The 13,375-nt window shown below is 40.6% G+C and overlaps 1 protein-coding gene across 4 annotated transcripts in view; it reads left to right on the forward strand.

Annotated features, from left to right (window-relative positions):
- The window catches only part of NYAP2 (neuronal tyrosine-phosphorylated phosphoinositide-3-kinase adaptor 2), a 147,103-nt gene that overhangs the window by 76,058 nt on the left and 57,670 nt on the right, over positions 1–13,375 (forward strand). For all 4 annotated transcript variants that reach the window (XM_040613745.1, XM_040613743.1, XM_040613742.1 and 1 more), the window contains one exon: positions 10,528–11,625. In XM_040613745.1, the coding sequence (XP_040469679.1) occupies positions 10,528–11,625 (1,098 nt within the window). The remainder of the gene's footprint in view (positions 1–10,527; positions 11,626–13,375) is intronic.

Genomic DNA, 13,375 nt, shown 5'->3' on the forward strand with positions numbered 1-13,375 from the left:
TCCAAACATTTTTGCAAGAGAACTCCACTTTTCCTCATTGTTCCATCTTCTGTCTTCTGCTTCTTGGTCTTTTCCCTTTTCTTGCAGGGTGCTGGTTTTTAATCAGGTCTCTTTCTTATTCCCATTAGTTCTGCTTGTGAGTTGAACTGGACAGGTTCTGCAGTCACGGGTGAGGTAGGAACAGCTTCTGGCAGAAATTCTGTTCCTTTTTATGCTTCCCCTTTGTCTTTCCATCCTCTGTTCACTTCTAGGGTGGTGCGATGAGGTTAAGCCTGACATTTGAAACAAGAAAGGGCTCTCCCAAAGCTTGTCTGGAACTGCATAAAACACTGTCAAAATGGTACTGTAAACCGCAACCAAACCAGTTAAATTTATGGTGATTAGGCATGGCTGCATGACCCTTGTAGATCAAAACTATTCTAGGCTCTACTAGTTTCACTAGACCGCTCTGCAAATAAATGCAAGATGAAATGATAGATGCCAGGCATACAGAGAAGCTTTGAGTGGGAGGCAGTTGATAACGTGTGCCTTGTCTGTAATTTTGTCAACACTTTATTTAGAGTTGAGAAGGAGAGAGGAGTCACCCCTATGGAGATGGAAATAAAATGAATAGCTGTGAAGCTCTTTTCCTAAAGCTGATTACACTGAGTATTTCAGTAACACTTAGCCTCTGACCACAGAGCTGTTACATCTCCAGACGCTGCTGCCTGCCTGCGAACTGCTCTGACAATGCTCTGTCCACCTCAGCTATCATCATATTCACCCAAAAGGTGCTCAGTGACAACCTGCAGGAACTGCTGCTGCAGGGTCACCTTGTGTCCTTTTGGTAGAGGCAAGAGTGCCTCTTTAGGTGAACTCTTGTTCATTGGGCCTCATTTGCTTTCTCAGTGCTCCTGCTGTGGTGACTCATTTGACCCCTGTGATCAACCTCCTGCTTTATTTTGAAACGGGAGCTCCCACCGGGGTAGAAGGGCTTGCTGGATGTGTCATTCAGCAGCAGCAAGTGGCTTTCTGTACAACCGCCTCAGGGAAAAGAATCGTACAAAGCCTGCAAAACTTCTGGGGGAGAGGAGGAGGTTGGTGAAATCTGTGGTTCCTTGTCGCTGGTGGGAGATGCTGAAGAAGCACGGCAGCATTTCTGGAGCTGCCATGCCTGTGGAATAGTTGGACACAATACGTTTCACATTGCAGTCCCCAAGAGGTCAGTATTCTGCACAATATCACCTCGGTAGGTCTGCCAGCTTGATTTAATGAGCTGTAATTATTTTAGAAGCTCAGCAAACAGATTGCTACTTATGTAAGCAAATAACGGATTTGACCTACTTATTGTATTTGTAAGTGGAAGATAGCATTTCTGTGGATCTAAAAAATGAAGAATCTTATCTCTCTGGACAAATTATTCAAGTCTTTGCATGTAGTCCCTGCTAGTATTCTGGACAGGATGTTTGTGAACCAAAGCAACAATTAAATCAAGTCAGCACAGACAGACTGCTGTACTAGATAAATGAAGTAGGTGAGCCACACTTTGTTTCATTAAGCATTTGCTCTTTCTCCAGCTTGATTTCTTTCTTTCCTGTTACTCCTGTAAATCATTTCAGAGTCCACTATTTGGATGCAGATACTGGACTTAGAAATCACCCAGACCCAGGAACTCTTGCAGAGATCAGTTTCATTCAGTATTTTTATGAGCACTGGGTTCAGAAAGCCCCGTACCATACCTTCTCCAAGAAGTTCATGGAAGTCCAGCAAAGGATTTCCCACATCATCTCCCTCAGCTACAATAGCTAGTAATCAATAGCAGGGTTGTCCCTCTGAAGCTAGGAGTTGCGTTCAGGCTGGAGTATGCCCTTGTTTGGTGGGGCTTTGAGCAACCAGGTCTATGGAAGGTGTCCTTGCCCATGACAGAGGGGCTGGAAATGGATGGTCCCTTCCAACCCAAACCATTCTGTGATTCTATGACTTGTTTACATGAGCATTGCCAAATGATAGCGCAGAAGTCTTCAGTGCCCTTGGGGCAGCAGATAATGTATGAATAAGCAGCTCAGCCCTCAAAGACTTACTGGTATCATAGAGGTGTCCACTATGTAACAAGCTCATAAGATGTAGGTGTATAAGGCATGTGTCGAAGGGACTTAGCTCTGCACACATACCCAGAAGCATCCCTTTCTGAGCAGAAGAGAGCTTTTTCTTTCAGCAGGTCAACAGAAATGCTGCTGCACTTGTAGTCATCACACTGCACAGCCTGTAGAAACTTGGTCAGGCAAAATGCAGAGCCTCACCATCTTCTGCATGATACTCGGGGAATGCGAGATGGGTAGTTACAGAGAGGGAGAGGGGGCAGCTAGCGCAGGATGACAGCTGTATGAAAACTGAGCTCTAATAGCTGCACTGCAATGAAGGCGCTGGCGGGGGGGTGGAGGGGGCTGATGTCGCCCATCATTCTCAGTGCAAAATGCAGTCAGTTTGTGGGTAGCTGTAAGAATAGAGCGATAACAGTTAATTTACAGTAAAACAGTGATAGCTGTTCAGGTTTCATCTTCAAGATGACAGCCAAGATACCATAAATGTTGCTTTAAAACTGAAGGGCTTTACTCATGTTGCTGATCTGTGGCTGTTTTTCTGCACTCTGTTGTGACTGCATTTAACTCTTCAGTGATCCAACTCTGTATGTTCCCACACTAGAGCACTAGAGACACCAACAACCAAGCACATATGCTTTGTAAATTAATTTTCCTGCAAGCATGATTCAGTAGTTCTATTTGCACACTTTTCATGTAATTCATCTAATGATGCTTGCAATTGATAAATTCCCATGCCAATTGCCTTTCTATATCTAGAATTCCTTTAGATTGTATAGTTACAGATTTTTTTATTGATGCTGTTGCACAGGCTGCAAAATCTGTTTCACAGATGCAGACTGCAGGCTATCTGAAACAGAACAAACCAGCTCTTCAGCAATATTTGTTGAACGTGTGGGCAGTGGGAGGATCCTTTACTCAGATTCCTATTTCCCCAGTAATCCTCCCACCTCTCCCTCTTCAGACCCTGCTTCCACTGGAACTACTGTAACTTACACCCATATAATGCCACAGATCCTGGCCCCTTGTGTCCAGGCATATTAGTTCAAGGTTATTTTTCTAAATGGATACTCAAAAATCATTGCAACCTAGAAGTTGCACCTACTGTGAAATTTTTTGTTTGCCTCCATTTGCATTCAGTTCATCAGTTTTCCTGTAAAAGGAGGGTGATTCAAATTGACTTTTCTTATCCAAAATCTTGCTTTTTCTGCCTTTCCAGGGCTGTTCTGACTAACAATAACTTTTAGCTTTAGCTAACAGTACAGAAAGACTTGCTTGCAAATAATTTGTAATTATTTCTCAAACACTCTTTTCTTTTTTTCTTTGCCTATTCAATGTTATCTGGAAAAATCAGGAACATCAATTACTCATTCTTGAAAAGAACTAGGATATGAAGTTCAAAATATATGAAAGCATGAGCCTGGGCATTCAGAAGGAGACGGTCTCTTTGTAATTTTCTGAAAGCTTTTGGAGACCTTTTCACTGTGGGAAAGGGTAATAAGGAGAGCTCAGTGTGTCAGACGTGCACAGAGAAGTGGAGAGCTATGGAGGAGAAAACCTGGAAGTCCATCTGCTTGGGAGCATGGCAGTTTGGGGAGGGACTCTCTCCCACATGCTGATAGTCCAAAGCTTTTGAAAGGTCCTGCAATCTCTGGGTCTGCCCTCATCTTGATAATGCATGGCAAGGGACCTGCAGCCCCTGCTGTGCTGGGAGGAGGCTCTGGCAGCAGGGCAGGTTGTGCTCTAGGCTGTCTTTTGTGAATCCCAGGCACACACGGCCAACTGGGCATGTATAGCCTGTAAGGAGCTGTGGTGATGGGGCTGAGAATTTAGTTTTGTGGCGCAGATATGCAGCTCTAAGCTGAATCTGGCAACAGCGTGTCTTCAACCATGGTGCATATCAGTTGCAGTAGTTGTATTGCTGGATTAATGCAGAACTGAATCTAACTGCAGGGTCCAATTCTGCTCTTTGTTATACTGGTGTCTAATTCTGGAATATCACTACTGAAGCTACTAGGTTTCCACCACTTTGAATTAGAGCAGATATCAATCATTCTAAAGGTTGAAAGAGGCTGCAGCCAAAATAAAGGGACCTGAATACTTTTGAAGAAGTCTCCTTAATCATAGCCTTGAGACATCCGAGTAGCACATCAGTATTACTTTATGACACCGTCTTTTAGTCCTTTCACTTGAAGTATAATTGTGTCCTCTTTAAATGTCCAAATAATTTCCAGTAAGAGCTAATAGATTCAGGAGGGGGAAAAAATATGTACTGCATGAAATCATTGTGCTGAAACCACCTATTGCTTGCAAAGTTGTTTGGATGAATTGTATTTTTTTATTCCTTCCCTGTTCTTTCCCTCTGCTTTTACCTTTTAGAAAAAGGAAAGGTAACCTGCAAGGAAAGGACTTGTGTCCATGAGGGCAATGCTATTTTGAAATCTGCATTGTTTTTGTGACAGATACGTTCTCTGATGTTATTTCAGCCCAGTGAAGATGTTTTTATAGTCATTTGCTAAGATGTATCTTTGTGTGTATATTGTATGGCTGTTAACCATGTAGGAACTTTTGCCTTCGAAAATTCCTTGAAGAAGAAAAGATGCATGTTCAACATTGCATGCCTCCAATAGATGCATTTAAATTTTCTTTTGTTTTCTACTGCTCCTTTCCAGTGATAGGAAAGAATCGATATAATAAATTAAATTAAAATAAAACCTTGTGTAAAATACCTTAAAGCCTAAACTAGCAAAAGGTAGATGGTGAAAAATGGCATTAAGGGGTAAAATGACAGGCAAAGCCCTATGGCGTGAGAAAAAGAATGAATTAAACTCAGGTCTCCTGAGTGCTAATCTTTTGCACAGTTCAGAGGACTGTGCCTTTTTCAATTCAGTTTCATTAAGAATATTCAAATTTCATCTATAGACTTAATGAAATCCAAACCGATATAAGCACTGGTGCACAAATGCACTGAAGATCATGTGCAACTTTGAACAAGCAGTTCACTTCATTGAAGCCAGAGGGGTTACTCACAGTCTTGAACTTATACATATAGATGTACATATGTAGGTTCTGTGCTATCCTAGAGTTCTCTGATGAACTCTGTGATGCAAATCAAAATCTGTGCATCTTTGATTCAATATACAGCACATTCAAGGTCTAATTAAGAAAATTCTATTTCCTTTCACTCCTGGAGGCTATTTTTGATAGAGGTACCCCTCAAAATACAGCAATATTAATTGTTTCAGCATTTAGGGTAACTTTTTAAAGAATTTTAAAAAAAAATGAGGGTCCAAATCATTCCTTCATTTAGAAAGAAGTTGAGTGTTATAGCCTCTTGTAGAAACTGAAAGGGAGGAATTTTCCTGTTGCATGTGTTTTTGTTCTGTTTGTTACACTGAACAGCACAATAAATTGGCTTGATCTCTGAACTGCAGGAGCTAGTAAACACCCAAAGGACAATGGCAAAATTCATTTTAGTTTTTAGACATTTACACTCATTCCTTATACAGTGAGCAAATAATAAAAAACAATCTGATAACACATTTTCATATTTCAGTCTCTCCTTAAAGATTAAAAAACCACTTCAGAACGATAAGATGACCAGAAGCATTCTGTATTTCCAAAATTAACTATGAAAGGCAGATTATCTGGGCATGTCTGAAAGCTATGCGTAACCTTTGCGCTACAAATATCTCATTTCAAAAATGTCATATTCTGCTTATTCAGTAGGGCTTCCGTAAGGCTATTTTAAGCACTGTGCTTCTTGCTTCTAGATGAGAACTGAAGTTATTAGAGCCTGTGTGTTTTGTTTCACTTGCAGTTTGTTACAGCTAGCTAATTGCTTGGTAGTAGGATGCTATTAAGCACAGATAGTTCCTGCCCAAGCAGTGTAAACTCTGTGAAGTTCAGTTTTGTTTGCAAGGATCGTTGTGCTTCCAGTTTATCAGCTGTGATAGTTTGGGCAGTTTTGATGCAAAAAAGGAACTGCTAACATAGCATCCCGAGCTCCTGCAGCCTCCTCGGCCAGGGCAGCTCCTGCAAGGGCAGAGGACCATCTAGCAGTTGTTGAGCTATCTTCCTCTAGTCATCTCCTGTCTGCTCAAACTCTTCTCGGACCTGGCAGTCTCTTGCATTTGTGTATATCTATAATAGAAGCACCCACAAGAACTTTTGTGGTGCACTTTGAAATGGCTGTTTAAGGGAACTTGCACGTGGCAGGGGGAGGAATAGTCCTCACTTTCATTTCTTCCATTTAGCTTTGAATTGGGCCCTATGTGCTCTGACAGATGAGTGGCAGAGTCTCAAGGCAAGTTACTGGTGACAGTTGCACCAAGGACATAGTAATCCACGTTGAAAAGTACTTAATTCCCCCTTGTTTAGAGCAGACAACATGGCAGTATGTGTATCACCAATATGTCAGCATGGTTTGCTTTTCATAGGAGTTTATGTTCCCAGCAGGCACCAAATGCTTTTTCTGCCTGATAAATGTCAAGTACTTAAAGCAAGATTGCCTGTTCCTCTCTGGAGATTGCCAAATAATCTCCTTTCATTGGCTATGGGATCTTGCCAGGGCTTCTGCATTCATGCACATTTATCCCTGCCAAATGTTGGTAACACAGGAACTGTACAAATACTCCCTGCTCCTTTCATTAGCTTTACACAGCTCTGTTTGATTGCAGGATTCCTGGGTTTTTTCTCTTATTCTGGGCTGAAGTGGTAGTTCCTGATCCATATTCCATTATCAGGTGTGCTGTAGAGTTCAGCCCTTGCTATGGAGCTGTGTTTCAGAGTAGAAATCTTTGTTAAATAAACATGATAAGCGTCTTACATCATAGGCTTCTTAAAGATAATTCAGTTGGCCTCCTGAATGTTCCGCTGCAGCTGAGGGGAGTTCCCAGTAGATGTTGAGCAGTTCCTCTCATCCCAGTCACAATAGTTTTCTTTGCTATCTAACCTGTCCATTTACCTGTGTATATTCTCTAGAAAGTCTTATAGCACCCAATGTTCCTGCTCCATGTAGCATAGAAGAGGTACCTCGGTCCCTTTATAAGGTTTATAACATATTTAAAGCATTTAGTTTGAAATTTTAGTTTGAAAAGTCCAGTTTGTCAAGGAGAGAAAAAGAACTCAGTAACATACTAAGTCCTGGAAATAGGTGCTTCAATAAAATAAACTGTGGCAGAGGAAAAAATGTTTTTACTAGAAAACGGAAAGCAAATCTTTCACTTTGTCATGTTTTACTGTGTGTATCATACAGCAAAACTGGGTTATTTGACCTTTTTGTTGATAATGTCACCAGGATATTTTAGGCTAATGGTATATATCATGCAATGGCAGATGAGAATGCTATGTGTGTCACTGTGGTACTTAATTTCAACCCTTTGCAAAAATACTCTACAAAACTAGATGGCAAAAAGTCAATAATTTTCCTGTGACATTTCTAATTTCCTTGTCTGTAATGCACTAACTTGTGAATCTGTATATGCAAACCCAACACCTAAGGAGAGGTCTCGACTACATAGCAGAACCTCATCAGCTGGATAAAAACTGGAAAGGAATCAAAGAAGGAAAGAGGGAAATATACTATTTCTAGCAAATTTTTTTTGAGAACTCAGTACTCTTAACCACTTTCAGCTATTTTTAGGTAAAAAAAAAACAACAGTTAATGACCAGTAATGTTAACCTTGAATGTCCTCCAGCATAAGAGCATCTTTTGATCACTTTGCCCATCATTAACATATCTCCAGATAAAGAGATGGAGGAGTGGGGGTATGGCTATGAAATAGAGCACGTTCTCAGTGTGACACCTTATGGCACAGGAGATGTAGAAGACAACATAGGGAACAGGGGTGTGAGGAGTCAAAGAATTATAGAATCATTTAAGTTGGGAAATACCCTTAAGATCATCAAATTGAACTGTAAACCTAACACTGCCAAGTCCACCACTAAACCATGTCCCTAAACCACACCTACACATCTTTCAAATACCTCCAGGGATGGTGACTCAACCACTTCCCCAGACAGCTCATTCCAGTGCTTGACAACCCTTTCAGCGAAGAAATTTTTCCTAGTATCCCATCTAAACCTCCACTGACACAACTTGAGGCTGCGGGAAACACTTGTATCAGGCATCTGTTAAGGATGGTAGCATGATGCACAGGGAACTGAATACTGTGAGAAGCCTCTATATAGAAAACACGCTATTTTCAAATGCAACAAAATCCGTAATCCTTTAGTGAGTCTAAAGTACAGTTCAGGTCCTGGGCAACATGTTCAGAAATGATCAGGCAATTTGTACCGGTCTCATTGACTGTCTCTTCATTCTGTTGATACCAATCTGAAGAAGGTTGCTTTTGCCAGGGTTGTAAATCAGATTAACAGAGGTGTGGAAAAGAGGGTTAAGATTAAGTTTATGTCAGTAGAATATATATGAACATAATATACAAACAGACTAAACAGAAAGGAAATAGTAATTTACTGGAAACACAGCAAGAAAAATCTGCTGGTATTGTCAAATACATCAGGAATAATATTTTCTGCAAAGCCCAAATGATTCTGGTAGCCTACATCTTATTCCCAAAAGTCTATGCTAACACATTCAAGAAAATTAATTTGGGTTAATTAAAAAGACAAATTTAAAGTACATTAGGATATATCCACATAGTGAAAAACTATCAAGCTACCAAACACTTTTATCTGTGGTAACTTTTGCATGTCCCTAGCCTGCTGCAAAGTGGAACACGTTAATTGGAACCATCATGAGAGCATATCAATTTTTGAGGTATTCTTTAAAAAAAAAAAAAAAATCTGGCAAGACTTCTATTTCCTTTGTTGCATCTTGGTTACATGTTAAGCTTTAACAAATGCTGTCAACAAAGAGTGGTCTCATTACTTCATATATGTGCACATGCATATGTTCTCAGCTCCTTATTCCTAAAGAAAACTGGAATCTTGCTTAACATCTCCCTTTATTGCCATGCCTTGTAAGAACTGAAAGAGGTTATTTAACACATCAAAGCAGAAGTGTGACAAAGTACTAACACTCTGAATGCTCCTCTGATGCTGACCAAATCACCTTAGTAAGATGCTATAAAGCAGGCATCTTCCAGCCCTGAGCCAGCATCCTTGCAGACTGTCAAAATACTGACTTTCAGCTGGCAGAGCAGTGCCTCGCTACTGGCTTTAGTAATACGCGTGAGGCTGCTTCTAAAAAAAGGGGTTTTAACTCCTTGAGCACTGCCTGCTTGGTTTAGCATTAGAAATTTGTGGGCTGTTTGCTGATGGGTCATCAGAAGGTGTCTGGAAATTTCTCTGAGCACTGAGTTTGCAGCAGGAGATCTGTAGCAGTGAATTGCAAGGAGTAGCAAAGTTTGGAAAGACAGGAAGGCTGCCATTCTAAACTGGCCTGTAGTTTAGGATATTTTTTAAACTGGGAAACTTAGCAATGACCCATCAAGGCTTTCAATGTAAAAACTATTTACCCTATCGGAATATAAATTGGGTTTAGTGTATGTGGCAAATTTTGTTGCTGAGTAGGTTTGTTGAGTCCACTTAGGATAAAAGATTACTTTACCCAAACATTTAATGAGACATTTTATTAACCCCAACATTTAATGAGATATTTTATTAACTATTTATGCAAAGTGAACAAAATGCAATTTCCATGAGTATATTTATTTTTTAATTCATAAAGGATAATTTCTAAGAAACTCTTGACCTCTCATTTCAAATGAATTTCTTTATAATGATTTGATTTATAATTTCTAGAAGAAATCTGTTTTGGAAGGATCTGAATTTGAGAGATACTTTATTCCCCTTTCACTTCACTGAAGTCTCAGTAATTCATAGGATAAAGTGCAGATAAATTATTAGGATTATCCCATCAGCAAATTCTACAGTATTTATATGTGTTTTCTTTCTCAGTCAGTGCTGAGGCAATTGCTGTGCTTTATGCAAGAAGTTACTATAAATTAAAAGGTCTTGATTCATCAATTGTGTCACTGCAGAGTTACACCACTGTCATTCCGGTATGCATGTCCAGGATCTTAACTGTTCTCTTGCAGCCATAAGGAGTTCATTTGGATACTTAGTGTTATGTCTTTGGCAACTCTTTGGGTCTTTAAAGGCCCACAGTGATATTTGAAAAACATAATATTTAAAAATGGAAAGTCCCCTGGCCAGAGTTTGGAAGAGAACCGATGTCTCAGAGGAAGGGAAGTGCTCACTACCTACTTAACAGTGGAGTGTCAGGGCATTCTGGGGGAAGGTTTGGAATGTTTTGAATAGGGAGTTATTTTTATAGCGTTCTACTGATGTAATACTAGAGAAAACCAGCAACAAGTTGGTCACAGGAAATCCATCCCAGAAATATGACGCTGTAAAAGAGATCCTATGGTTGACAAAGTATGTTACATACTTCTGATGAATTTGTATTTTATTCTGTTTTCAGTGTCAGCCAAACCAAGACCTCACAGTGATGAATACACAAAGAAGATTCCACCCCCTAAGCCGAAACGAAATCCAAACACTCAGCTAAGCACATCTTTTGATGAAACGTATATCAAAAAGCATGGCCCTATGAAGACAACACTCACTAGGGATGCCTCTTTATCACAGGTCAGCAGTCCTGCCCCAGACACAGAGGAAGAAGAGCCTGTTTATATTGAAATGGTTGGGAATATTCTCAGAGACTTCAAAAAAGACGAGGATGACCAAAGCGAAGCAGTCTATGAGGAGATGAAATACCCTATATTTGATGATGTAGGCCAAGATTCAAAGTGTCAGTGTGAATACGACCATCACACTTGTTCTTCTCAGTGTGCTACTCCCACAGTGCCTGACCTAGATTTCACCAAGTCTTCAGTGCCATCTACTCCCAAGGGCTTGCTTTGTGATATACCCCCACCATTTCCAAATCTGCTTTCTCACAGACCTCCACTGCTGGTGTTCCCACCAGCACCAGTACAGTGTTCCCCGAATTCTGACGAGTCACCTCTAACTCCATTAGAGGTCACAAAGCTTCCTGTTTTAGAAAATGTGTCTTACATCAAACAACAAGCTGGAGCTTCTCCATCTTCACTGCCACCTCATACACCAGGCCATCAAAAACTGGAGAAAGACCAGACAGTATCTCATGGAACTAACACACCTGGGCACACCTCCTCACCTCCTCATCCTTCTACCTTATACAGAACACAGTCTCCACATGGTTATCCTAAAAGTCACTCTGCCTCACCTTCTCCTGTCAGTATGGGTAGGTCTCTTACCCCCTTAAGCCTCAAAAGACCTCCACCTTATGACTCTGTACATTCAGGAAGTCTCTCAAGAAGCTCTCCATCAGTGCCTCATTCTACAGCCAGAAACACATTGCAAGAAGGAGGAAAGATGGTAAACGCCTCGGTCAGTACCTACGGGTCAACATCTCAGAGTGGTTCCCGTTCTCGGACACCCACCAGTCCTCTGGAGGAACTAACCAGCCTCTTTACCTCAGGACGAAGTCTCCTGCGGAAGTCCTCCAGTGGAAGAAGATCTAAGGAACCTGCAGAAAGTAAGTTCTTGATGTAATTTTTCCTCATTTTTCCTTGTGTAATACTAGATTTCACTGTACTTTACTAAATCAAATGCTTGCAAAAATCAGATACCTCAGAAGTCTGAATTCCTTACCTAAATTCCTTGTAATGGGAAGAAAAGTTATTGTTGTTAAGATTGCTTTAGTCTTCATATTGTTATATTTTTAAGATTTTTAAGTATGCATACTGCACTAAGGAAGTACATTTCATGGCTTGGTCTTGTAAAAGAAGTCAGTTTTCATTAATTTGTCCATAGCTGTAAGGTTCCCATGTGAGTTGAGATCTTCCCACCATGTCACATCCATTCTTTCTTGATGGATACTAAGATGCAATAATTGTCCAAGAAGCTTGTAGCAAAATAACTAATAGTTGGGTTTTTTGTAACAGTAGTTCTTTTTTGGCAAAGATCCATTGATCACCCTTAAGTTGGCCAGTGATCACAGCATATATGATGGCAATCTGAGGTACCAGCTTAAACCATTCCTCTCCCATTGCCTCATTCCATGCTGTTCCATGGAGTATCTCTTTCAGCTGTCCTGGTGTGACTGGTAGGGAGGCCATACTGTGAATCAATCTGAAAACCAACATGACCTATAATGCATGACCCACAAACAGAGAAAAGCACAGGAGGAAGCTGTGCAGGAAAACCTTAAGCCAATATTGACTTTTCATATGCTTTATCATAAAATTGTTGTCCTATATGCATTCGGGTTTACACAAGGTACACCTGTTTCTGAGCTAGGAAAATAAGGAAACCTCTAAGGAAATCAGCAGAAGCCACAGGTGTGAGTGAAAGCAGAACCTGGCACCAGTATTTCTGTTGCAAAAACATTCCCGTTCAGTGGTGCCAAAGACAACGTCTTGCAGTGGAAGGCAGTTGTAACACCTTACGTCAGAGTGCAAAGTGGGCTAAGTACAATTTCTCCTCCATCTTCAGTAAAATCAGTTTATGACTTTGAATTCTTGACACCTGCCTAACCAAAAAATCTCTCTTTGGAGAACAGCTGATCTTATGTTTGTGTAAGTGCTATATTATATCTATTTGGCAGCTGTAACATTAAATACTGTGTGATAAACTATGCTGGTTTATACCTGATAGAGGAGGGTGTTCTGGTTTCCAGGCTACCATATTGCTGCAGAAGAGAGGTGAGTTCTGCACTGCTTTTCTGGTTGTGTTTGTGCCGCTCTGTTACATTACACCTCACAGTGTGGTCACATCACTTTGGGGCATGCTCAGGGAACACCTCCTCTGGGTTTTCATGGGTGGAGGTTGCCTGCCTCGCACCTCTGCAGCCGAGTACATGCAAACATCTAAGTATGGAGAAGCTTGGTGGCAGTGGTTTGGGTTGACATACAAAACATTCCTCCAGATTCATGGACTCCACTGCCTCAGCACTTTTATTCTTATTTATGTCTGTCCAAATCAGAAACAATGACTCTGAAATCAGAAGGATGAGGTAAGAATGGAGTTAGCATTACTGAGAATACGAATTGGTGCAGCAGTTTGCTTAATTTTCCTTTAATATTTTTGTGGCCTGCAATTGTAAATACTGTTTTACAGAAGTCTGAGATACATGATTCAGTAGGGTTTCAGTAAGTGATTACAGTAATAAAAATACAGTAATGCCGGATTTGTGTGCTGGATGGAAGTTTGTACCTAAAAGGCAAGACGATTCTTGGAATTAGGAACAATTATGAGGGATGTGATGTGACAGTTATAAATAATTG

This window comes from Falco naumanni, chromosome 13 (genome assembly GCF_017639655.2).
Source record: "Falco naumanni isolate bFalNau1 chromosome 13, bFalNau1.pat, whole genome shotgun sequence".
In the NCBI taxonomy this organism is placed as follows: Eukaryota; Metazoa; Chordata; class Aves; order Falconiformes; family Falconidae; genus Falco; species Falco naumanni.